Here is a 26,768-nt window from a genome sequence, read left to right as displayed (position 1 = left end):
CCAGGAGCTGAGATTTCTAAATTTGCCCAGTTTGGTAGTATCTCCTCCAGCCTTAGCTGTCAAATGGTACCAGCTTATCTGCTAGGGATGGGCATTATCAGCAGTGTCTCACTGCTCACCCCCCATCCCCTCTTGATACCCACACTCTGTCAGTGAGTTGCCTTTGCATTTGGGGGGGCTGGATCCTGTAAAGTCCCAAGTTCACCCTTGGATTCCAACCCAAACAAAAGTGGAGACAGTCTTGCTCCTTCAAGCATAAAGAAATACAGTACAAAGGTCCACCATGGATATAGGGACAACCCCCTTCCCAGCCATTAATGAGCATAAGGGATAGAAAGACCAGTTTGTACGAGGAGTCCAGACCAGGCTGGGCTTTGACAGCTGGTGCAACCCAACGGACGTGGCTAAGAGCCTGGAGATGTTGCACTTTGAGCCAGGCCTGGCACAAATTCCTTCCACTGGTCCAGAAGGGACAACAGGGACCAGGCTGGCACAGGGGTTTGGCAACAGGAGACAGAGCTTGGCAGCTCCGCGGCTTTGTGGCCAGGCTGTTGATGAGCACTTGTTACCAGCTGCCGGCTGCTGGGCATCCTGTGGATAATGAACGTGTGGCCAGCGTCCAGGCCTCAGGAGATAATGAAAACTGATAACACAAAATGAGCTCTTCAGCAAGTCCCTTGAAGAGTGTGCTCTTCAGGAGCAATCACAGATGCCAGCCCTGTGCCAGCCTCCCCGTTCAAGTGGCTTTCCTCTATAGGTGGTATTAGCAAAACTCTTCACAGCACCTCTGGGCATCCCCGTGGTGTCCCACCTCACCGAACTTCAGCAAAGCCTTCCAATGACTCTACCAAAAGTCTCCTAATGGAGATTTAATAAATTGCAAAGTGGGGAAATTTATATTCATGGAAATGACTCTTGGAGTCACTGCCACCCTTAACCCTTTGGAGGGCACACATCCGAGCACACCCCCTCTAAGTGCTTTTCTGCCAGCCTGGAAAGGATCATATTGAAACCTGTCTGCTGCTCCTCAATGTCTGAAAGGACTCTGCCTGCCTCCTTGCTTGGTGAAGTTTTTTGGGGGGTGTTCAAGCCCACAAGCCAGGTATTTTGTTGGGAGCCTTACTGGCTTTATTTTTGTCTAAGGGAGAAAAATGTTGAGGGGCTGTAGACTACCTTCTGCTGTAGAGCAAGGCAAGGAGGAGGAGATTGCAGCTAAATAGCTTGTGGGCTGTGTCCATGTGGCTCCTTGGTGCCACGGCTCGTGTTTCCTTGAAGGAGGACCCCGCTGACCAGGGAACAGCTTTGCAGCAGCCAGTGAAGACCCCCACTCAGCTGCTGGAGGAAAAGCCAAGAAGAACCATGTCCTATGGGCTTGGGGAAGCCGTGAGCACTGCCTGGGAGGCTGAGCTTGGTATGGGCTCCAGCCTTTGGTGCTGGGACAGCTCCACAGGGCTGCGTTACAACACATGGCATTGCTGCTCATAGCTCGGGCTGCTGTGATGGCTGCACGGGCAATGCTGGATGGCTCATGCCGTGTCTGTACAGGTGGGACACCCTCAAAGCAGCTGCTCGGGCTCAGTGAGCAAGGGCAGGAGAAGGGAAGAGAAGGGCTTCAGCCTGCCCTTGGTGGACAGTGAGCATGGCGGAAGGCTGGGCTGCAATCCCGGCCCTTGTTCTTGCCTCAGCAAGGCTCGCTTACCGTGCAATCAGCCAAAGCCACACCAAAAGCAGGCAGAGGAGCCAAAACGGTTCCAACCGGGGAAGGACGCATGGCAGCTCCAAGGAACAGAGCTTACTGCATGGAAAGAGCCCGTTGCTGTGGCTGCCCTGCCAACATGCTGCTCCGCAGAGGTTATTTTGGGCAGCCGCAGTGGCGGATGTGGGAGCATTGCTCCAAGGCTCTGCTGTTGGCGTGGCGGGGAGGGCAGTGGGGCTCAGGCTGGTGGCATGGGATGGGGGGGACATGATCTGGGCTTTGCAGAGACAGGACTTGCCTTTCCCCGAGACACTGCAGTGCACTGAGGTTGTCTGTGTGGCTGCTCAGCTGGGACTTCTGTCCAAGCACAGGGAAGCTCTTGTTGACTTAGGTGGTCCAGGACATGGACCTACCCTGACCACCCTTGTCTGGCTGCTTGCTTGACATTGCTCTTGGGGGACAGTCCACTCCAGAACAAGTGATGGACTGGAAGCCCTCTGCACCATGCTCTGGGCAGCAGAAGGATTTGTCCCAAAGGAAAGTGGTTTTGTGCATGAACACGGGCACGCGAGACAGGCTTGGAGGACGGATTTGCACCTTCTCCAGGGCAAATGGATGTCCTCAGTCCCTCAGGTGGCTGCAGACCCCAACACACCTCCTGTCTGCAGCATCCCCTGTGGGTAAATCTGGGCTGACCTCCACTCCCTGTGGCTGGTTTAAAACCCTCCCAAGGTTGGGTACACCCAGCTCTCCCAAAACAGCTTTCCACAGTCTAGCTGTGAGTCTCCCTGCTGTGGCCACCACATTGGTCACGGTCACTGGCCATTCAGCAGCATGAGCTAGCCATGAGCTAGCAGAGGTGCAAACACACCCACACATCGCGTCCTGCTCCCATTCCTCCAGGCTACAAAACCAGCAGGGTTTGGAGCTCCAGGAAACTCGCCTTCTCTTTATTGGGGTAAAGCAGCATCATTTTGACACGGTTCTACTTAAACTCCTGGTCGCTAATAAACGAGATTCCAAGAGACAACCACAATGCACAACATCAGAGCTGGCCCCACCATCACGGAGCAGACAGGGATGCAGCTGAGCACGAGAGGCTAAGCGTGGCCATGGCATCACGGCCCATGGCCCCATCAGGAGGTGTGTGAGGACGTGGTGGAAGGGGTAAAGGGGGGGCGAGAGGTGAGGAACGGCCCCAGGCAGCCCCCAGGATGGGCTTGTCCTGGCGCCTGCCCCTCACCCTGTGCTGAGGCTGCACCGGGGGCTCCAGCTTGGGGTGGGGGGCAAGGCAGAAATGACACAGCCTGGCCATTTCCACAAGACCAGCTTTAATATCAGTCATGAGAACGAGGAGAAAGCACAGAATCCATTAACGGGGGGAAAAAAAGAAAAAAAAAAATTAAAAAAAAAAAAAAAGAAACCCACCGCCCCGTGCCCACCCGCCGCAGACGGACTATCCAGGCAGTGCAGATGGAGGAGCACAACACAGCAGCTGGGGGGGACGATCCACCGAGAGCCACCCGGTCCGGCCCCTCTCCAGGGATGCTCACCTTGGGGTGACTGGTAGCGCTGAGGAGCCCCGGCGGTGGCCCGGCCTCGGGGGACCCGGCTTAGCTTAAGATTCATCACAGACTGACACGAAGGACAAGAACGTAAGAAGAATCCAAGAGCTGCGACTTTTTGTTTCTTTATTCTAATTCAGCCTACGACGTTAGTAATGGTGATTTCAGGGGATGGCTGGGCCCGCGAGTTCCTTCTTGTAGTGAAAATCAGAGACTGTAAAGAGGAACAGAGCTTATAAAGACAGATAGGAATATATTGCCATAAAAAGAACTGGCATGCAAGTGCTTTATACATTTGGCAGTATGTGAAATGGCGGGGCTTCGGTTTTGTTTTTGGTGGTGGTGGTGGTCTCTTTGTTTTGTACAGTTCAAAAATGAGCTGCTGCCTTCACATCTTGAAGACAACCCCCCCACAGGAAAGGACAACACAAGTCAAGTCCAAGGCGCCTCTCGCTTGGTTTTGGCAGAGTATATATATAATATATATATATATTTTTTTTTTTAATGCATAGCGATTTTCTTCCTTTTTTTTTTTTTTTTTTCCCCCGTTGCAAACCTGAGCTTGGTCCCTGCTTTCCTGTGCAGTTTTCCTTCCTTAGGTGTTGGCACTGTGGAGCGGTCGGACGGTGTCAGCAGGCGATCTCCTCCAGCGTTCCCAGGGTGGCCTGCAGTGGCACGTTCACAGTGTGGCTGATGGTTTCCGAATGATTTGGCATGGGGTCGCAAGTGCTCTGCGGACAGAGAGCAGGGGACAGGGTTACCCTGGAGCCGCTGGATGTTCCCTGTCCCTCCCCAGCTGCTATCTCCTTTCTTTGGCCAAGCCATAGCATCAATCCTTTGGAAATAACTCAAGCCAGGGCCGAATGCTGCATCTGTATCGAGCGTCTTTGCCTGCCTACGGAGCCGACCGCAGGGAAATGTCCTCCTCTCTCCCAATGGGGCTCCTTACCACATTTTCATCATGGCTCCCTTCCTCTTCGTCCTTTCCAAGTAGGTCTAATAATTTCTCCTTGATCAGCTGCAAAAGAGGGAGGTTGGGTTAAGGTGGGCAGGAACAGGCAAGCACATCTGCCCTGCCTGCACGGGCATCCAGGAGGCACGGGGCAGCCTCACCCAACGGCGCTGGGTCCGCAGCCCCAGGGCATGCGCTAGCTTTGGAGGACACCCTCCAAAGGGTATGGAGAAGGAGAAAATCTTTCCAAGAAAACCACCCCATGTGTCAAAACCGAACTCTTCACATGGGAAAAAAACCCCAAAGCCTCAATTTTTTAAATACGTTTGGGGGTTTATTGAAAAATGTCAGCTATGTGAGCACCATTTCCCTTCACAGCCACATTATTTCCCTGGCAGCTGCTGCTGCTGAAGAATGTATTTTCAAGGGAAATCCCAGAAAGGTTGAAAAGTGCGTGTTTTTCTGAAAAACTTCCACCCGGGGGAAAAGAAAGAAAAAGAAGAAAGCTAAAAATGTGAAAAATTGGGTCAGTTCCTAAGGAAGTGAGGTGGATGCTGGCTGGCATGCAGAGATGCGTGGTGGGGACTTGGGACCCCAGTGAGCCCAGAAGCACAACTCTGTCCTGGGGCAGGACTAAGAGGAGGATTGCGCTTAGCGAACGATGCAAAAAACTCATCTCTAGGGTCAATACTTCCTCCGATGGAGGAAGAACTTCCAGAGGAAATTCTTATCCTCTGGAAAAGAATAGTTGTATCCATTTCCTGGCAATCTCATAGAGTTTACAAATGCTTTGGTTGAAAAAGCAATGAGTTTTAGGTGCGCCGAACCCCACCTTGATGAAACGCTGAGCAGATTAGATCAACCATGTCGATTAGGCATCGTTTAAGACATTTTATTCCTTTTCTCCCTGTCTGGTGTGTCTGGGTTAAGTATCTGTCACGGGTGGCCATGAAGATGCCCCACATAGGGCATAGCTGGGTGAACCTGCTGGTGCATCCCCAGGTGTGCTCGGGGAGCCTCTCCAAGGAGACAGGATGCTCTCCTAAGCCATGTTTGCCCAAAAAGAAGAAGAAAACAGGAAAAAAAACCAGCAAGAAACTATTTGCCAAGTTTTCTAAGCAGGTGTCAAACAAAGGAGTAAAACAGAGAAGAAAAATCCAAACTTTGAGAGGTTTCTTATTACCTTCTTATGAAAGAACCCCAAGAAAGCTGGGAATAGGCGATTTTAATGAAATACTGTGTGCATTCAGCCTGAGATATAAACTGAGACGCAGGTTTTGTTTGCACTCCGAAGCCATTATGAGCTTTATGCTTGTAATTTTCAATATATTTTATTGCAGAATAATGCCAGCAAGTGCTAACAGCTGCCCAGAAGGGACTGTGATGGGGAGTGACTGTCTTAAAACATAAAGCCAGCATCCCAACTTTAATAACATTAAGAGGTTTTTCAAGATGCCCCAGCGAGCTCAGACAAGAGACCGTGGTTGCCTGACACCGCTGTGCACCCCCCTGGCCTGGCACACGTTAATGCAAGAGCCACGAACGCCCCCTGACTGCAATATCCCATGGGATTAAAAATCCCTGGTCCCATCACGATACAGGGCTATGAGAGTGCTGGACTATGCAGGTCTAAGATATTGCATATTTGGGTGCAGGGGACCCAAAGCGATTGCATTAAAATCACCAGGCAATGGATGGATGAGCTGAATTAGCAGGAGGCACCTTCCCAGGGACAAGGGCAAAGGACCTTGGGCTGGGATGTGCCAAACGGGCTGGGAACTGCCTGTCTCCGTAGATGTTTGCATCCTTCTTGAAACCACGCCAAGCCATGAACTCATTCTTTCCTGCTATAAAACGAGACACACGCTTGCACGTTTGGGTCCCTGGGGTCATCTTGGTGCAAACCGAGAGCTGCTCCTCAGCAGCGCGCATCCAGCTGCAGCCCCTCTCCCTGCCTCAGTTTCCCCTTTTATAAACAACAATCATGAGCTTGACCCCCAACATGAAGCCTTCTGCGATGCGGCGATGAAGACTGGGAAGGAAAATCAACGACTGGGGGGGAGGATGCTCCAGGGCGGGTTATTTTGGACCGTGGCCCATTTAGTTGAAAAAATGAGGTGGAAAAAGTCCAAATGGCAGGAGGGTGCAGAGGGCAGCTGGAATCTGCCTCTGCACTCGCAGGGGCAGCGGCAGAGGACGCTGGAGGGACGATGCCCGCCGGCAGGCTGTGACAGCATGGGACCGCTGAGGCCTGCGTTGGCACCGTGGCATAGAAAAGCCGAACCCCCCGGGAGATTAGATATTAGACTGGATATTAGGAAATTTTTCTTCACCGAGAGGGTTATCAAGCATTGGAAGAGGCTGCCCAGGGAAGTGGTTGAGTCGCCATCCCTGGAGGTATTTAAAGGACGTTTGGATGAGGTGCTCAGGGACATGGTGTAGTGGTGGGCTTGGCAGTGTTAGGTTTACGGTTGGACTCGATGATCTTAAAGGTCTTTTCCAACCTATACGATTCTGTGATTCTGTGATTCTGAGATGCTGAGCTGTGCTGCTGGGCTGAGACATCAGTATTCACTGGGGGAACTTGCTTAGGCAAAAAGAGATTAAAAATACACAAGGGTCGTAACTCTGCTGCTGCTAGAAGGCAGGAGGAGGGGGGGCTGCCAGAAAGCAACGTCCCCTCCGGACTGCTTATTGCAATAATTCCCATTAAAGAGGGCTTGCACTCTTCTCCGGAGCAGCTGCTCTCAGCCACGGCAGAGCCACGGGACCACGCTCAAGCTCGTCTCGGTGCTTCCTAGAAAGCTCCTTGCTCCAGGGCTGCTGGCAGAGCTGCAGACAGCAGATAACAAGGAGTAGGGTTTTTCCACCCCCCCAGCAGCGGTACGAGGTCTGGCCTCGCTGCTTCACTCACCTTACGGCTGGACTGGGGCTCAGGCATTAATTAACGGTGTTTTTATGAGAAGACGTTAACAGCGTGCTGCTGGGAGAAGCCCAACTGGGCACGGAGACAGGAGGGTGCAGCAGCAGGTCCCCAGCCAACACCCCAGGCAGTGCAAGCTTCAGGGTGGGAAGCAGCACAGCCACATGAAGGTGGTGCTTAATTAGCCCAAGCCAGAAGCAAACCTCGTTAGCAGAGGCAGGGTGCCAAGCGAACCTGGCCGTGCCATGCCACGGCTGCATGCCAGCTCCCCCCACATGGAGAGCCCTCGCTGATGCAGGGACCTCCGCACCACGCTACATAGCCATGACCGGCTATATGGCACTGTTGTAGAGCATTAGTTATACAGTATCGTTAATTAAAATTAATAATCCACGTGGGCACATTGGGCGTGGTGGCCCATGACCATCCCAGCCTGGCATCAAGGCTGGCAAACCCACACCCCGCCAGAGGAATAAGGCCAAGGACGAGGGTCTTACCTCGTATATATAATCGAAGAGCTCTAGTATAGTGAGGATGCTAGCACCGATAAATAGCCCCATCTGGCCTCCAATGTCACCTAGGAGAGAGAACAACATGCAGATGGCTTTTACCCCTGGAGTAAATGCTCTTAGAGGCACCCGTGCAACCGCGGTGCAGCTGCCCTGGGTGCTGCTGTCCCCAAAGAGTGGGGAAATGCATCACCCCCAGAAACACCAACAGCTCTCACGGCATGAAAAGCATCCCAGGAAGGACGTTGCTGGCCACCAAAGCATTTCTCCCGCTAAGGAGGCCATCGGCTGGAAGCCTAATGAGGATGCAATACCTCTGTAACACACACACTGGCATCCGAGGAAGCCATCTGTCAGAGTTAGACAGCAGGTTTCATCCCAGGAATCCCACAGCCCAATTCCCAAACTGGGCGGGGGAAGTAGCAAGATGCTGGAGAAGAATTAGGCAACGTCCCCTGGAGCTGAGAAAAAACCCAAACCTGCCAAAGAGAGGAAAGGGAGAGGGAAGACGGCCTGCTTTTTTGAGGGAGCATCTGAAGGCTGTCTCTGCTTGAGTCCTGCGATGCCCCAGGGCCGGGGAAGGGCTGCGGAGGAGGCACCTTGGGGAGAGGAGACTTCCAGGGATCTGCTGGGAAGATAACTCCTGATGTGAGGTGCTGTGCTATGCCAAACCATGTGCTTCAGGGAAGACAAACATCATGAATTTTGCTGCAAAATGCCCACGTTTCAACTGTGTCGCTGCTCAGAGAAAGGCACCCGCGGGTGGAGGGGCTACGCGACCTTTGCTGTGGGTGTCCATGAGACAGAGACAGAAGAAAGAGAGGAAAAAAGGTGCCTGGGGGCAAAGTGCTGGTTCAAAAGGGGATGAGGACTGGGGGAAGATGAGACTCTGCCCAAAGCCCGCAGTGCCCTGGGAAGGAGGGTCATGCAAGGTTGTGCAAATAAGGAGGCTTATGTCGAAGAGGCTTCATCACCAGCCTCCTCTTCCTCGCTGTAGCCCTCTTGGGGAACCCCCAGCAAGTGCAGAAGGGCTCACGGCATGGATGTTTTGCAGAGCTACCACTGCGGGGTGACGTGGGGGCACCCAGTAGGACATGGGGTGCTCTGCTCCCCGCAGCGTCCCCCGTCGCGGGACAGGCTCGCAGCATCCAGCCCCGCGGGATGGCCCGGCTCCAGCTTTCAAACAAAGGCACCGATCGCTCCTTGCGTCCCAGGGGGGATTTGGGGATTCAGGGTGGCACATGGGGGAGCTGCAAGGCTGAGCACGGGCACAGAGCATGCTTGCTTCTCCTGACCGAACACCTCCACCCCGAAGACCCAATGGGTCCCAAGCACCCAAATCTGTAGCCAGCACCCATAAAGCTTGACCCAATTTGAGCCTGAGCAACCCAACAACTCCTCCGCCTTCTCCATCAAGCTGCGGGGCACCACCCAAAGGGTCAGGGTCCTGGCTGGCCTCCCTGGAAAGGAGGACAGATTTGGAGCATGGTTTTAAGAGCTGTCCTCCTCCACACACTACCCTTCCAGCATGGGGGGCACCGCAGAGAGCATCCATCACCCGCTCGGCCCTGGGATTTCCAAATAATAGGGCCCTGGTAGCAAGCTGAGATGGAGCAGCTCACGTTAACCTTTCATGGGCGACACACGGACTAGCTGTGCTCCCTGGGAGATTCCTGGGATGGCTTGGTGTTGGAAGGAAAATAAGGGATGGCGTTGAAAGTGTGCTGGCCAGGAAGGTGGCTGGAGCTTGCTGGGATTTTCAAGGCAATGCACATAAGCTGTGCACCCACTCGTGGCATCTGTCTGTCCCATAAACACACACGGACTTGAGCAAAGGCTCACACAGACTCCAAAACGCGCTCCCGATCCCTCCTTACCAAGTAGGGCTGCCACTTCGTAGGCTTTCTTCTGCTCAATTGTCTCATAGTTGAGTGCTTCAAAAAATATGTCCAGCACAAGAATATTCTCTCTGTAGAAAGAGGACAACAGCATCAGCCCTTCAGCCACCAGCGGCCTCATGCGCTTTGGGACAAGAAAAAAAAATGGGACTTTGGGGCTTTATTCCCCTCTCTGTCCTGACTGTTCTCTTTCTGGGGTCCTCAGCAACCCACAGACACTTGGACCTCCTGGAGACCAAGACCATAGGGCACCGTTAGGACTCTGGCAGCCTTAGCAAAAGCTGGAAAATGTTTCCCCAAGATCTCTCAGGATCTGAGCTCTGGATCTCACTTTGACGATAACCGCAAGAGTCCAAAGGATGCTTAATATGGAATAACTCTCGCTGCCTCCGCAAGGCAATAATGTGGCCAGGGCTGGGAGAGGTCCAAGACAGCAGCTGCCTGAGGTCCACAGCCCAGACTTAGGTAGAGAGGCCAGCAAGACTGGGCTTCCCTGTCAAAAGAGGAGTTTTTGCACTTTCTTTGGTGGGTATGGAGTATGCTCATGAAGACAAGGCCAGGGAAGGAACATACAGTTGTCTGGAAACACGTCTACTGAGAAGAAAGCAACCTACACCTCATCTCTTCAAGGCTTTCACCCTAAGCCTCCCTGGAGGACATACCTCTGTTTGGTGATGGAGGCATTGGCAAGGTCTGGTCTTAGCACAGGCTGGTTTAAACAGGCAATGGGGCTTTACAGACACTTTCCCTCCCATAAAGCAAAGGAGATCTGTTTTCTGCAACACTCACGAGATATATTTTTCTGACTTGTTGAACTTCTTCTCCAGGTACTTGGCCGAGGTCTTGCTGGGGATCTTGACCATGGAGAGCTCTTTGTTGTATCTGGTCAGGTTACAGGGTGTCCTGCAGATGCAGTAATTGCTGTCCTTTTCAGCAAGCAAACCTGGAGAAGGTCACAGAGTTAGATCTCATGGAGTCAGGGACACACAACAGACGTGGGAGCAGAGGTCATGCCACCCAGAGAGGGGCCAAGGAATCACATCTCAGAAGAGCTGCAAGAAACCCAGTCCTGACCCTTTCTCTCCCACTTCATTCCATGGCCATCCCCACCATCTTGAAGAGACGCCTTTTGCTGGAGGCTGCACTCTGTTACCAGCATCTGGTTGGGGAACACGTGGTGACTGAGTCTCCTCCATCTAGACCTAGAACGGGTCCCTCCATCCCAAACCCGGACCTAAACTCAGACCCAGAGGTGCTCGCCTCCTACGTATCCTGGGGGGTTATCATTATCCCAAGGGTTTCTGCGCTGACGGAGCCCCATGTCCCATGTAGGATCAGAAGAAACATAATCCCATGGTGCACCCAGCCCTTCCCAACAAGTTGGGTCTCATCAAAACCCATCGCCAGGTTGCAGCTGCTCTAGATCACCCCAGTCCTGCCAGCCAGGAGGACACAGGCTGCTGGAAGTCCCTCCAGCCTGGGACACCCATGGTACCCAGGGATATCTCTTGGTACTCACCAAGCGCAGGCTCTGCACATTCCTTATACTGCTCCGGGGTACAGAAGGGAGCATCCCCTGCACGGAAGGGACACATCCATCAGTGGGCATCACCCACAGCTGCAAGGGAGCTGGGGGCCGCTGGGCTCTCTGCGGGGACCGCAAGGCCCTCCCTTTAGCGAAGTGAACCCAGGCTGGGGATGGGCAGCAGAGGTATTGCAGCATCTGCCTCACCTCTGCCTGCCGTGGGGGCCTCTTCTTGCAAACCGAGGAGGGGGCTGCTGGAAATACCACCCAGGGGTGTTAACCGGGGCTAAATAAGGGGAAAGCAGACCCATGTCCCTCTGCCACCTCTTGCCCCTATTTCAGGGCATTTTGCAAAGGCTATTAGCATCCTTCTTTCCTTAGGAAAAAGTATTCCCAGCTCCTTTAATCCCTGGTCCCTTTCCAGCTCGTTAACCCTTAATGACCCGGGCTGGGTGGAGGGAGGGGGTCCCTGTCCCCCCGGCACGCTCACCTGGCATGTGAACCATTTTGCAGTTGCAGTTTTCCACAATATACCGGGTCTCGCAGTCGATCCTGCAAGCCGTGATACTGTAAACGGGAAAGAAGTCTAAGCCCATATCCGACGAGCGACATTCACCCCACGGCGGAGGCAGGTACGTCAGCTGCAAGAGAGGGAGGAGCGGGGTGTCAGGGGACGCTGGGGACCGGCAGCGAGGAGTGGGGCGCAGCATCTCCCTCCTCTTGCCACAGAGGAGCCCCCAGAGCACAATTTTAATGATGTTTTTAAGAAGGAGACCAAGCAGTGCTGTTGCAAGGAAAGGTCACAGCATGATTTTTGCCAAGTGAGAGCCTTTAGCAAGCTCTTCTGCTCCAGAGCTGCTCTCCTACGTCCCTCCAGCCCAGCATCTCCAGGAGCAGAGCCACAGCAGGATGGTGCATTGGAGACGTGCAGCACCAGAGGTTCTCCAAGACCAGCTCTGTGGTCTTTCTTGCACCATTGGAAAAATCCTGCCCGTGCAGGGACTGAAGGGGAGGCTCTGACCTGCAAATCATCTCCGACTTTGGTGAGAGCAAACATGGGGTCGTTGGCACCGGTGTGTCGACAGTTCCCATCTCCGGCTTACTCTACTCTCCAGGCTGTGCTACTACATGCCACTCATGGGGACAATGCAGACAGCACTGGTGACATTGAGGAGCAGAAAGGGGTGGCAGTGAGATCCTGTCAATGGCTGTGATTACGCCGGTGTGAGCAAAGCTGCCACATTTGCACCGTTCCCTTCTTCAGGCATTTTTCTTGTTGATAAAAAATGCAGCAGATCACAACCCTCAGAGAGGGCCGGGGACTTGGGAAGCACATGGAAAGGACCAAGAACAGTTCAGCAACTAGAGATTGCTGCAGAAGGCGAAAAATACCAAGGAAAGGGCGTACAAGTGCTACAAGGATCCTCCAAACCTTCATGCTCCCCATGGAGGGACGGCTCTACTCAGAGCAGTGCTACCACGGGAGATGGTGCCGGGCTGCAGAGCAGTACCTCGCTGCAGCCTCGGAGAAGGCAGACAAGTCAATCATGTCCTTTTCCGAACACCCATGCTCAGGGAGAGCCCCGTGGAGCTAGGTACACGTTATCCACTCTCCTGGCACCCCATGACGATGAGGAACCTGTCGTCTTCTCCCCCGTTTGCACACCACCTCGCGTGAGGCTCATAAGTTGCTCTGCTTGGTGCTAGTGCAATGCAAACCCTTCTGCTGTTACCACTTTATTTAACACAAATGCAAAGATAAGATAAGTAGGACTCCACAATCCACCACGGTAACCTTAATTCAGAGCCCAGAACATGCTGGAGGAAAAACAGTGACTCTCTGGCCCCCACGGCCAAATCTACCTTGTTCCTCTTCTGTCTGCAGCTTGGCAGCCTTCCCTGTTTATCTTTGCTAAATGCTCGGCACTACTCTTTGCTAGAGAGCAGAAAATAGCATTTCCCTAACCCCTCCTTCTTGGTGTTTTAAAGCAGCGTCCAATTTGCTGTGCTTTGCTCCAAACACAGAACATTTTGTGCTGGCAAAGCACGTTGGCTTAACAAAAACATTCCTTTAAAAACTGTAGTAACATTAATCACATCCTAAAATAAATATGTAAACATATGTTGACGGACTGTGAGCCTAGGACCTAGTGGCAAGGCTCTATGGTGCTTCTTTTGGGTCTCTTCTGGAGATGTGGGAAAGGGAGGAGAAAAGAGATGACCCACAAAGTGCAGATGACCCACAGTGCAGATGCTGTTGTATGAATAACGACCCCATGAATCCTTCAGGCATGAATCTGGGGTAACTACAACAAAACTACCACGGCGTGAGGCGTCTGGAGCCCGTGCTCTACTCTAGGTCTTCCCTGGGAGATCTCCTGCAAGAGCAGAGCTCCAGCTCTCCAATGCATCCTGTGAGATGTTCACCTTGTGCACCAGCTTGCAATGCTGGGGTGCTCGCAAATCTCCCCATGGCTTTGACTTATGAACCACTCAGTAGTTAAAAACCCATAATGGGCTTAAATTGGAGCCAGGAAGAGAAAGATGAGGTGTTGGGATGAACGTGTCTTGTGGCGAGGACAGTTGGGTATGGAAACAGTCTGCCTTGGAGGGGCATGGAACCTGGAAGCTAAGGGAGAGTTTGGGGAGGACGCCAGGCTTCACAGAGGGTGATCCTGCCCTCTGGGGCTGGACAAGCTCTCAACTCAGCCAAGCCAAAGTAATTCCTTCTCTAGGAAAACTTTTGCCAGGAACAGTTCCCATCCAGGAATCCAGAGGTGCTTTGTTTACTCCAGCACTCTGCTTGCTGCCTTTATGGGCACTATACTGGTTCCCAGTAACTTCTGTCTCTAACAGGCCGATGCAGGTTTTATGGGACCAGCTGGAACCATGGACACGGCAGCCCTGTGGCATAGACATCTCCTAGACCAGCCACAGGTCCTCCCCATGATGAGATGGTAGTTCAAGGTCTTCCCTTGCATGACCCCAAGGACAGACCCGAGAAAAGCTCAGGCCCTGCCTGCACAAGGGTGAAGGGGGTCTCCATGTAACGGTGAACCCTTTTTTGGCTCTGGATCCTCCACCAGCCGGGGAAGCAGGGAATCACCGACTCCCTTCCCTGCTCCCGTGAGCGTCATCCCTGGTCTCAAGTGCCGACAAGACAGAAAACTTTGCGGTGGCGTTCAGCCACGGCAGATCCGCGTGGTCTGCTCAGCGCCTCTGCGTCCTGGTGTGCACGTGCAAAGAAACAGGACGCTAGCTATGCATGCCGGAGCCTGCATCGCCCACGGGTGCTGGGCTGCTCGCGGAGGGACATGAGCTCTGGCGTTCCCAAAATCTGCCTCAATCCGTGCTGCTGCCCAAGCTGCTTTGAAAAGCGACGGCAGCGAGAGCTATTGAGCTGCTCGGAGCGACACGCACCGATCTCTGTGCTCAGCGGGGCCCATCTGAAGAGCAGACAATATCCACAACGGGTGCGGAGATGCAGCAGGTGATGGAGGGATCCCATCTGCGGGGACCAGCTGAGGCATTAGGGGAAAAAACCCCAGTTCCCAGCAACCTCGGCATCTTCCGAGAAAAAGGCCTGGCTCTGAATGGGATGGTTTTGAAAGTCAGCAAAGCAGCACCTTGGAATGAAAATATCAAGAGCGTCTTTGTGACAATAGCAAAGTGCTGTTTGAAGGGGATCTTTTCTCATTTGCTTTACACTTGCAATATAATAGAGTACCAGATGCCATCATTTAGTCATCCGTGGTGGAGAAAGGGGCCCATATGTTGCACGTTGTATGATAAAGGAGAATAAATAATCGCGGTCTCAGATGGAATCAGCTCTCTTCCAAGCACAGCTACACACAAATCTTTTAAGCCCTTTAAATTTTATTCTGAATGTAGGTGACGGGATCAGAGAACGATGGAGTCGCGATCAGATATTTAGCTTACGCACTTTTTTGCTCAGCCAGCATTGGATTTGGGCCACGGTGCTTGTGAACTGGCACCACGTCTGCAGGAGGTGCGCGGCTGAATGATGAATTAAACCCTAATCAATGCAACGTCATTAACGGAGTTATGGCCTGTTTTGTAGCTGGGACCATGAGCACCGACGACCCCCATACCGCGAAGCAAAGCTGGTTTGCATCTCCCCAAAAGCGTGGCGTTCCTCGGAGATGTGTTGCCTTGCCACGCACACAGCCCCATGCACACACCCTGTCCTGGTTTCAGCTGAGACAGAGTTAATTTTCTTCGTAGTGGCTGGTATGGGGCTATGTTTTGGATTTGTGCTGAAGACAGTGTTGATAATACAGAGATGGTTTAGTTGTTGCTGCACTGGTCAAGGACTTTTCAGCTTCCCGTGCTCTGCCAGGTGCAGAAGAAGCTGGGAGGGGACACAGCCAGGATAGTTGATCCAAACTGCCCAAAGGGCTATTCCATACCATAGGGCATCATGCTCAGCCTATAAAGCTGGGGAAGAAGAAGGAAGGGGGGACATTTGGAGTGATGGCGTTTGTCTTCCCAAGTCACCGTTAGGCGTGCTGGAGCCCTGCTTTCCTGGAGATGGCTGAACACCTGCCTGCCCATGGGAAGGAGTGAAGGAATTCCTTGCTTTGCTTGCATGCACGGCTTTTGCTTTCCCTATTAAACTGTTTTTATCTCAACCCTCAAGTTTTCTTACTTCTGCTCTTCCGATTCTCTCCCCCATCCCACCGAGGGGGAGTGAGCGAGCGGCTGCGTGGTGCTTAGCTGCCGGCTGGGGCTAAACCACGACACACCCGCACACGCACAAGTGTGCAAGTGCAATTCACTTTTCTTTGGCTTCCTAAGGACGCAGGCGTAGGCGCACCACATCTCCCCCGCCACATGCCAAGACTTTTGCTCTCCCCACCACTCTCTGAATCGCTGATACTTAAGAGCAGCAAAAGCCTCTTGGTACATTTAACACCCGTGGAGGTTTTTTTGCTCTGCAGTATAAAGGCTCTCCCTGTTCTGCAGAAAAGCACGTCGTGTCTGGGGCTGACAGGGGACTCTAGGGAAGCTCCAACTTTTACTTTGTAAAGGAAATTTCCCCATTGAAACTCCTGGCCGTGGAGCAGAGCCCTGTGAGGTGCAAACACAGGCACCTCGGTGCTGCCTTGTTTTATATTAATCCCTACCCCTTATGTCTCTGTAACGCAGGGCGGGACTTCTTGCTGCTGGCCGTACCTCCGAGCAGAGCCCCGAGACGCAGCGGCTGTAACCAAAGCATCTCCCACACCCGAGGGACCGGCACCGGGAATCCATGCGCTTCCCCTCCGTCGCCAGCTCGGTGGGAAGCAGCGCTACGGCAAGGGTTCATTTGAAGTTTGACGGGCAAATCTGTGCTTCTTCCTTCCGGGCAAGATTTGAGCGACAAACCTCCCTGGGATGGCACGTTGGACCCTCCCTCCCTTGAGCAAGTCAATGAACTCTTCTCTCTCCAAGGGGCTCATCAAGGACTATTACCTGGAGCCTCCGTGGTAATTACAGCTTGAAAGACTCGTTGCTTCCCTTGTGCTCTGTAATTTGTAATCAGAAGCAAACTCTCGACTGATCAGCAGCCAGATACGGATGCGGGACCTCTCTGGAGGGAGAAGGCACATCATTAGGGACCGGGCTCTGTAGAGAATAGGGGAGCCACATTTCCCAGATCCTGCCTCAACATCCAAAGGTAATTTGGTCCCAGGAAAGCTCCCTTCGCCTTTCCCAGGTGGTTTTGGTGAGCAGGCACCAATGTACCAAGTCTCTGATGCAGTCAGCTCTTATCCTGACCTTTTATTTCCAGTTATCTCTGAAGGCAGCCGCTCTGTTACCGTCTGTGTTTGCAGCCACCGCAGCATCGCTCGCGGGTACAAGGTGACCGCCAGGACCGCTGGGTCGCATCCTCTGAAATGCTCCCCGTTATTCTTCAGAGAGGAGACTATCCAGCCCCAGAGCCAGCTATGGTTTTACCCATCAAATAGCGCACTTTGCCGTCAAAGACTTAAACCAAGGGGCCAAACACTTTGCAGCCCACGGCAGGTTTCTTGCCCTGAAGTGCAATGGAGCAGGATCCCGAGGTTCTTTCCTCCAGCCCCTGTGGCTTCTCCTCCTGTAGAACAGCCCCATGCCTGCTCCCGTTGCCTCTTCCGCCTTGGCACAGGAGTCCCAACGCCCTGCAAGCCCTGGGGTTAATGCACTGGTGAACCCATCCGTAAGAGCATCCCTCCTTAATCCCCTCCTCGCCAAAACGTGTGCTTTCTTGGGGCTGCAACCTCAAGCAAAGCCTTTGCATCCAAAGCGCTCAGCCCCCAAGAGCTGCCCGAGCAACTCATTTTAGACATTTGACATTTGAATTTCCTGCCCGCGATGCTAACAAGGCCGCTGCGTCGCCTGGAAGAGCTCACCGGGCAGCCGAGCCCGCCTCGCTAGCCAGCGAACAGGAGCGCGCTTGACGGAGCAATCCCGCAGACCGCGGCCACGGAAACAACGTAAGCGGGAGAGATGCTAATTGGATTTGATTCCTCTACCCTGCAGCCCCTCCTCGGCGGCGTGCAGCCATGCGGACGTCTCCTCCTCTTGAGAGAATCGCTTTCCCCTCTTCCAGATGATGCTAATTTGGGGTTGGTGGGAGGGCTCTGGTGCTGGACCGGCGGAGGCTGCCCAAGGACGCTGAGCTGCTCCACTCCAACCTGCTCTGCTACCACCAAAGACAAGCTACTTCTCTTTGAAGCCGGAGGGAAAAAAAACCCATAAAAGCAAAAGGAAAAGCAGGGGTAAAGGCAGCAGGGACAGTTTCTGCCCTCGGTTCCTGCAGGAGAGTAACGCTGAGCTCTAATTTTGCTCCTCTGCCGTGGCAGCTTTCCAAGGGCTGCCTGCACATACCCCTCCCCGACACTGCGCGGTCTCACACTTACAGAAATTCAGCTTCAGCCTCTAATTGAGGTTGACAAACTCACGTCTTTGTGCTTTCACAATCATTAATACTTAATTAATTAATGAAATGCTTTTTAAATTCTCTTGATCCCGGCTATTAGGGATTACGACAATCAGTTACGAACTGGCAGGCGCTGAAAGGAAAAGGAACAAATTGACTTGTCTCCTTAAAAGCAGGATGGATCTTGCTTGCCCAAAACGCAAGGAAAGGAAAGGCTGTTCTCAGCAAACGTGGGGGGAAGCGGGTCGCAGCGGCGGGGGCGTTCAGCACAGCCTCCTCCCGGCCACAGCCCCGTTTCCTGGCCACGCTCCTGCCCTTTGCACGCTACTCTTGGCACTGAGCCCCCCGGTAACTGCCAACATCTGTCTGCAGCTGGAGAGGTCTTTTTTTTAATTTATTTTAAGTGGTATCTCTGTTTTTCTGCATGTTTAATTTTATGTAATAGGGAAGATGTGGAAATGTGGCAAAGATGTTTCCAGCACAAGGTTGGGGCAGTTTCAGCCCAGTTTGCAGCTGGGCTCTGTGACGAATCCGGCTTTGGGGCTGCATCACGCATTGACTGGGCTCCTGGCTACAGCTCAGCCCCTTTCCTGCCTCCTTGACATGTGATGTCCCCATGTGTCCGCACCCGATCGTGTGTCCCCACCTGATGCCACCAAACTTCGGGCAGCGATCATCAAGGAGGCACGCAAACCTCTCCCTGAACGTCGCAAAATCTAGACGGGGTGCGTTTGCATTTGCTCCAAACGAAATCATAACCAGAAACCTCTGTTCTTTAATGAGACATCAAATAGCATCAACTTAATAGAATTTCAATCCCGGGCAACTTCAGCACTTGTAAAACGCTTAAAAAGCTGGGTGTACACACAGCTTGTTGGCACCATCTCCCGGTTAATGATGCTGGAAGTTGTCTATTTGCCATCTACCTTTGCCGTGGTGGGTGCAATATGGCTGTTCCTTCTCATTTGCTCCCTTCACGCAAGCGCCAAAAAAGTTGTCCTTAAGGACAAGAGCTTAACCCTTCCAGCACCTGCAAGGTCCCCCTGAGCAGAGCTCGGGGAAGTTATACAGCCCACGAGTCCCCAGGTGCTGGAGGCGAGTGGGCACCAGAAGAAAAATGTGATTTTGGAGCTCCAGGCTCCTCCAGATCCCCATTTCCTTGGAAATAATTTTGCAAATCAAATAACAATATTGAAACCTGTGGCTCCCCAAAAAGTCGAGAGCAGCCCCTTCTGAGCCTCATCCTGGGTTTGCTCCCATGACCTGTTGGACGGCTGCTCCTGGCGTTTGCTGCGCCGACCATCTACAAATCGCTTCTAGCACCCTGCTACATGAGCTGGACCCTTTGCTCACAAGCATTGTGATAAACTGCAATAAACTTAAATTGCAATAAACTCTACCCTCTCCCTCCTGCTCACCTCCTTGGCGTATCTATAGCCAGCAAATATCTTCCCCCCTCATTCTGCCGGACGCCACCGGCTGTATTTGTTGGGACTACATTGGCCAAACTCTCACACAGGTGCCCAAGTTGGGGGGTGCGCAGGGAGAGCTGGGCTCTCTGAAGCTCTCCTGTCCTCAGCGAGCAGCTTTCCATCTTTTTTAAAAAATCCTCTTATCCATGTCATACAGGGAAGCGTCAGCAGAAGCACCCCGACCGTTACCTCATCTACATCCCTGATGTTTTCTCTTGCTGACCCGCTTCCTAAGTGAGCCCTTGCCAATCTCTCCCCATTCAGACACACCATTCCCGGCCCTGACTCATGTCCATCCCTTGCCTCCAAACCCATCCTTTTACAAACGGGCTGACTCACCCCTAATGCTGTTTTCCAAGCAAAACCACTCTGCTGCCCTACAAAAACAGCCGTGCAATCGTTTTCTTACGTCTCCGGCTTTGAACCGCTCCTGTGCAATGAAGTTTTCTATGCGGCTGGCCACCGCTGCCTGCCAGCGTGCTTCTTGCTGTTGAATTAATTCAGAGACTGATGATACACTGGAGGAAATCAACTGGGAGAGTGTGTGGGATTGAGGGAAACAGAAAGAAATCAGAGAGTGAATGTTTTTCCAGGAGGAGGTGTAAGACCGTAGGTAGGAGAAGATGCTCTGAGCGAGGGTTAGGAAACATGGGAAATGCTATGTAATTGCTCCCAATTTTCAAATGCCACTGCCTACACCCTGTTTGGAAATACGGGCTTCAGAGTGATCACTGCCAGACCCCGAGTCCTGTTTTCCTGCCTCTGTAATTACACTTCTCGATACTGCAGTTGTTGATAGCTGATGCTCTCTGTCCCATGCAAGCGTTACAAGGGGATGAGTCTCCAAGGCACACTAGAGCCCTATTAAACAATATTGCTCCATCTTCGAACCTGTTGCTTAATTGAAGCCTCTTAAATTTTTATTGCCAAGTTGGCAGAAATTGCCATTTTTAGTGCGCTTTTCATCTTCTCTAACGCGCTGTGCCGATGGCGTAGCAGGGAGCAGCCAAGCTGGGGAAGTAACATTATCTGATCCCATCCGTTATGGGAGAGGCTCGGGCGACGCTGCCGAGATGCGGCGACGATGCTGTAAAACCCAGCTGGAAAAAGGGGATTAAAAGGAGCAAAATCCAGGAGGAATTTGTCCTTCTCCAAGGGATCAGCCCTTTGAAATATCATTTCCAGGGTGTCCGCCCGTGCCTTGGTGCCATGGTCCGGTGCAGGGCTCTGGGGGCATACTGCAGGCTCCGGAGAGGCTTGTTACAGCACCAGGCTCACCCAAAATAGCCAGGAAAAGGGAAAAACTGAGGTGAATCCCTCCAAACCCAGGAGCAGCAGGAGCTGAAGGGCACTGCCCTACTCGGGGTGGCCCTGCCCTCCCTTGGGACCCGCCTGGAGGGTGACGGCACGGCGTGCCCCGAGCCAGCTCCTGCACGGCTCAGGGTTTTGCCCATTCATGAGAAAACAAACCTTATTCATTAGACTCAGCAATTGCCATGGAAACCGCTCCCCTGCGAGGCTGGAGCATCTCTCGCTGCAAGGCACAACGGGGACTGCGTCCGGTTCTCCCCGTGTAAAACGGTGTGAAAACCCCAGAAAACGGCGGCTATGGCCTTGCACGTCCACGTAAACCGCTCCAGCTCCTTTCACGTTGCGTTCAGACGCTGCCGCTGCCCTGGCGTACGGAAAGTCACCCAGAGAGGATGTTTTCCACCAACCTCCGTCGAGACACTCTTGTTTTAATTGCGGCTGTCCGTCCTGTGCTGCCTTCTGCTGCACCGCCTCCTGAGTGGCTTTAGGGAGCTCAGTCCCAGCTCCCCTCCAACTTCAGGGGACCGCTTCAGTCTGAGATTTCAGGCAGAAAGCATCTCCCCTGACGCACGAGCCCGCAGCAAAGAACCGGCTTGGCCTACATAACCAAACAATCACGTTTTATGGAGGAAACCTCCTGCTGGCATTGCCTTTGCAGGATTGCTTTTGCTGACTCAGCACGCACAACCGATACGCTTGCAAAGTCCCTCTTATATGCTACTAGTGCAAACCAGCACGACATCGTTACTGCATTAACGATGCAGTTCCCAAACTAGTAAATGTATCTTAAAAGTGTCACTCTGCAGGCATCAGAGGGCTCAGCCACTACAGGAGGAGGAGGAAAACTGATTTTGTTCCTTTTTTTACACCGACAGCTAATTTTAAAGGGAGATTTAATGAGATCACGCACCATCACGGAGCCAGAGTTTGCTTTCGACGAGGGGCTTTTGGAAAGCTCTCGGTATAAAGATCCAGGATTTATCACCCCGGCACCGAGACGCAAGTCCTCGCTTGCGCTAAGCAGCTGCATACCTGGAAAGGCAGGAAATCAGTAAGTAAAGCCCAGTAAATACTCTTATTTCCAGACTGGGATGGGGGGACGAAGGGATAGATTTGAGCGTGGCCACAGGGAATAGTAACAGAGCCACAAATAAAGCCATGAGCCTCTAACCCAGCCACGACTAAATCCCCTTCACCCCAAAGCCTGTCTCAAAGACACCGCACGGCTCCCACCGTCGCGCCAAGGCAACTCTGCCCAATTCCACACCTATTTTTTTTTATTGCTGGGAAAAGTGCTTATAACTAACAGAGAGGCTGCTCTGAGCTGGGAGACATGAAACAACCTTCTCTTTATCTTTATTTCTATTCTTCTGCAGCTGGAGGATCGTTTCATTTATGTTTCATGGTGTAAAACACATGGTTTAGGACCCTAATAACTGGCCGGACTCAGTCCTCCGGGTGATATTCATGGGCTTTTCCACCTTTTGCTCTGACTTATTGAAGAAGCAGCACGTGCCTGCCCCAGATGTAGAGATTTAGTAGAAAAGACTAAATCAGGGGTCTGCATAAAAGATGTGCGTTCAGGGCTTGAGAAGGTGGGTGATGCCCAGTCCCTGCGGGGTAATTCGAGGAGGCAGTAGCATGTGTATGCTGTAATGGTTGTAATTAGGTTAAAAAATGACTTGATGGAGAGGAGGGATCGGGGTGGGCAGCATCGCCCGGGGAGCCTGAATGCTGCTCCAGGCAGGCGGCTTGAAGAGCCCTCCGGGTCTCCTGGGTAAAGGTGTCGCAGCCCACAGTATAATTTTAAACCAGTTACAGAACCCCTGGCCCCGAGCAGAAACCTGCCCTTCCCTCTCCCAGCACCAAAATTCTGGCAAAACCTGCAGAAGAGGGGACGCGCTCGAGCTAAGAGTCCCCCCAGATCTGTTTTTCTTGTCATCGTCTACATCTTCCCTGCCCGGAAGGAGGGATTTGGGGAGGGATGGGTTTTTTCCCTCTCTCTCTCAGCTGGCTGTCTTCCTGATACGAAATCTAATTTTTTAATAGAAATAATGAAATAGTTAATGCTGGCAATGGGATGGGGAAGATTTACAGCAGCTGTCTTAAAAGTCTCCAGCATTTACGTTATTTCTATCTTAAAGTCCTTGAGATCCTCGCTACAGGCTCTAGCTCCCAGCCACGCTCCCAAATCTTGCTGAAGCTGGGATGTTTAAGGAAGACAAATCTTTCCAATTACCGCTTGCGCTGCCGGGCAAGTTCGATTCGAGGAGGTGTTGCCAAACTCTTTCAGCATCAGGGGGCTGCACCGCTCAACACGATACCCTGCCCAGCGCTGCCTGCCTGCCTGCTAACGGGGCATGCGAAGTGCCACGAAAACGGCTGGCGATGCCCTTCTCGACCACCAGCCTCGACATCTCCGCGGTTAGCTTTTCTCCGGAGCTAATGTGGTCTCACTAAGGGGGTGCTGATTCTGCCAGAGGTATTTTTCGCAGCTGACAATTTGCTAAACAAAAATCCTGCTCTTTGCTGCTGAGAAAAGAGGAGAGGGCTTCGCTCAAAGGCATGTGCACGCTGGGGATGGAAATGCAAAACCCCAACACAGGACCCTCTGCTCCGACACAGAATCATAGAATGGTTTGGGTTGGAAGGGACCTTTACAGGTCATCCAGTCCAACCCCCCTGCAACGAGCAGGGACATCTTCAGCTAGACCAGGTTGCTCAGAGCCCCGTCCAACCTGACCTTGAATGCTTCTAGGCATGGGGCATCTACCACCTCTCTGGGCAACCTGTGCCAGTGTTTCACCACCCTCAGCGTAAAAAATTTATTCCTTCGAGCTAGTCTGACATGGGAACCTCTGCTCTGACACTGACTTCCTCCATGGCCTTTGGCAAGTCGCTTGTCCTCCCTGCGGTAACCCAGCATCTGCGAGCCGCCTGCCAGGTGCTGGCATGGGAAGGGCTCCTGTGTGCAGCCGTTGGGGGGGATAACCAGCCGCTGGCCCTAACCCCAGGGCCGTATCCAGACCCCACTGCTCTGCGCTGCATCTGCCAATGGCAGCTACGGGCACAGGGCTGAAGCCAGCGTCACCGCCTCGGTGTGTGGAGACCCCCAGACTGCTTCAGGAGATGCCCCCGGGAGAGAGGGTGGATAAGGCATTCAGTGCCCAGCAATTACTGCCAACAGTAATCAATCAGTTTTCCATCCTTCCAGATTCTCTGCCTCGCAGCGTGCCCCGCGTAAGCATTGCCGAACGCTGCCGGGTCCCCTAGGGCAGCAGAAAGCAGCTGTGGAGGGAGGTGAGGACATTGGGGATGCGTGGAAGGGCTTGTGGCAAGGGAAGGGGCATTTTGTGTCCAGAGAACGGGCGTGAAAAATGCCCACGATGGGTTTCCAAGCCTGTTTCTGCTTTGGACTTCAGCAGCTGCTGCCTCACCCCCGAAGAGCCCTTTCCCTTCGCTGTTACGAAGGCGTTACGCTCCAAACGAGAGCCCTGCGCACTAATAAAGCCGCTCATTTTCTCCAGCCCACCGGACTTCCCACAAGATAAAAACCGACAACAGCGAAACATTTCTCTGCTTTAATTGAGAAGTTTCCACCTGGCGCTCGCCCACCGGGAGCCCACACCGTTCGTTACCTCCTGGATGATTACACACAAGTGCGCTGTAATGAAGGAGAGAAGATCTGCACCCAGGCTCGCTGAAATGCAGCATCTTCAGGTGTATTTTGGTACCCGGTGGCCATGGAGAGATGCCTTAACGATATATTTGGTGGTGAATTCCTCGCGTTGCTCTGACCTGAGGTAACAACTGTGGCTCTGATCTCCACGGAGGTTTAATCAGAGCAAAGCCTCCAACAGCTCGGGTTCGCTTTCCTCAACTTGATTTATGTCTCATTTGAGGGTGGATGCAAGAGGAGGGAGGAAAATGAGCGAGGCAATGAAGCAGGAGGGCTAGGAATGAAAGCACCGGGGCCAAGCTGGGGGAAAAAATTATTCCGCTGGCCGGCTTTCCAAATGCCTAATCAGGATTTGGCTCTAATGACGCTACGTCACATCGCATCCATCTGCACCGTGATGATGTGCCACCGTCGGAACTCAGGGAGGGTGATGCATCCCGAGCCGTGAGCATTCCACCACCGGTTATAATAAATAACGTGACTATTTCTGTGTTACCTGAAAGGACTCACACTGATTTTCATAATGAAACACTCTCCTCTTGTCTCTTTTTATATCCTTGGAGTGCGAGAGCCTTTTGGCAAAAAGCATCCTTTCTTGGCGGGTTGGAAGGTACCCAACACATTGAGCGACGGCCGCAACTGAACCATAACCAGGGAACAGCGAGGCAGGGAAACTACTCGGGATGAAGGATGAAGTCCCTTCTGTGGCCAAAGTGACAAGGATTGTGGGCAACGCGTAGGAAGCGATGCTGGAAAAGCTGCCCTCATCCCAACCGATTTGAAGCAAGGCATAAAAATAGCTGTTAAAGATGAAGATGCCTCTCAAGGGGCATCGGTACGTAGAAGCAACCTCTCATACGGACCCACTGGAGGGATCTTGGTGCGTAAATGAAATTTAGGACTTACCCTTTGCTCTTGGGTGGCCACGAAGGTCTGGAAGCCAGGGGCCACCCCGAACCCCAGCTCCTGGACAAAAGGCGGCTCAGACTGGCTGTGGATCTGGACTTTGACTCCAGCCTCGAACGTCGTCTCCTCTGGAAGAAGAAGGGGGGAGGTTAGCGGGCTGTGACGCGTAGGATGGTGTCCACCAGCGTGGGCATGTTTGTCCCTCTGTGGAAAATTATATCTGGTCAATCTCTGCTGCTCAAAAGCAGGAGATAAGCAGTTGGGAGCGCTCCACCTGGATGATGAGACTTCTGGGCATCAAGGAAGGAGACCCAGCAGCAGCGTTTGCCGTGAGCAGAGCACACCCGGGACTCAGCCCAAATCACCACTGCTGCCCATCGGGACTAAGAGCACGGCCAGGCTCCTGGCCCTTACCCTGCTGCCCATCCCAAAGGCTCACCCTCCCTGGAACACAGAGATGCACAATTTCTCCAGCTCGGCCCGTACTTCCAAGCTACGGAAACCAGGAGGTGACATCTACGTTCTAGCTGATATTTAGTTACAGAATTTTAAATGCATTCCCATATTACTAAAACAAATAAACTCCTCCTTCCCTACTATCTGCAAGGTCTCCAATGCCAAAAGCAAGGGTGCACCCCGCGTCCGCTGCCCCATCTCTGATGCAGCCTGAGGCCACTTGGGAGACAACGTAGACAATTAAATAATGATAAAAATGTGTTAAATTCAAAGGAGCTCATGTTTGTGGCAGCTGAAGTTGCTCCAAGCCGGACAAAGGTATTTTGCAGTGCATGGGCTCAGACATCTCCAAGTTATGGGTGATGCGAGGTTTCCACGCCCAAATCTGTGCTGAATACCAAGTAACTCGAGGTCAGTCCCCCTCTTCCACTAGAAGCTAAAAGCAGCTCGGAAGAGACTTTCTGAAGCAGAATTAATGGGATGCAAATCAGACCCGAGTGTGATAAATGAGCACTTTGGGCTCCTCTATCACACAGGCATCTTCACGCAGCTGGGGTGCATCACCTTCCTCTCTTTAGCGTTGCTGCTACAGTCTCACATCCCAACAAACTAGAGGGAGCATATGGGACTAAGGGTGGAGGGCTGATTTGCAAAGTTAGTTGTTAACTATGCATAATTTGGCCTAAAAACTGAGTTCCCCACTAATATGGAACCATGCCTGTGGCCAGCAATGCCGTCTACATCCGAAGAGCTTCTGTTTAAAGATGAGTCACTCTTTCTTTTCTTTGCTTACTATTCCTTGATATTTTTCTACTATTTTATGATGCATTTCAATTTTTAACAGCACTGTATTCAATCCGAAGCATCGGAAACTCAGCGCCAAGGAATCACAGCCGCAGAGCTGTTACTCCAGGGGCTGCAGCAGGAGACAACAGCAGAAGACACCAGAGC

At 52.6% G+C, this 26,768-nt stretch overlaps 1 protein-coding gene across 3 annotated transcripts in view; it reads right to left on the bottom strand.

Annotated features, from left to right (window-relative positions):
- Nucleotides 1–3,134: 3,134 nt before the first annotated feature.
- Nucleotides 3,135–26,768, bottom strand: part of LOC142419888 (acid-sensing ion channel 2) — a 523,294-nt gene continuing 499,660 nt past the window's right edge. For 2 of the 3 annotated variants that reach the window (XR_012778660.1, XR_012778661.1), the window contains exons 3-11: nucleotides 25,362–25,489; nucleotides 11,559–11,709; nucleotides 11,063–11,119; nucleotides 10,333–10,486; nucleotides 9,523–9,614; nucleotides 7,634–7,713; nucleotides 4,211–4,279; nucleotides 3,818–3,992; nucleotides 3,135–3,475 (exon numbers count right to left, since the gene is read on the bottom strand). Coding sequence is in view for 1 of the 3 variants with exons in the window: in XM_075523289.1 (XP_075379404.1) it covers nucleotides 3,891–3,992; nucleotides 4,211–4,279; nucleotides 7,634–7,713; nucleotides 9,523–9,614; nucleotides 10,333–10,486; nucleotides 11,063–11,119; nucleotides 11,559–11,709; nucleotides 25,362–25,489 (833 nt within the window). In the remaining 2 variants the exon portion in view is untranslated. Of the gene's footprint in view, nucleotides 3,476–3,773; nucleotides 3,993–4,210; nucleotides 4,280–7,633; nucleotides 7,714–9,522; nucleotides 9,615–10,332; nucleotides 10,487–11,062; nucleotides 11,120–11,558; nucleotides 11,710–25,361; nucleotides 25,490–26,768 lie in introns of those variants that run through there. The other variant, XM_075523289.1, reaches the window with a different exon arrangement.

This window comes from Mycteria americana, chromosome 22 (assembly GCF_035582795.1).
Source record: "Mycteria americana isolate JAX WOST 10 ecotype Jacksonville Zoo and Gardens chromosome 22, USCA_MyAme_1.0, whole genome shotgun sequence".
Taxonomy (NCBI): Eukaryota; Metazoa; Chordata; class Aves; order Ciconiiformes; family Ciconiidae; genus Mycteria; species Mycteria americana.
Note: the sequence above shows the minus strand (reverse complement) of the source record. Positions and strands in the feature narration are given on the sequence as shown.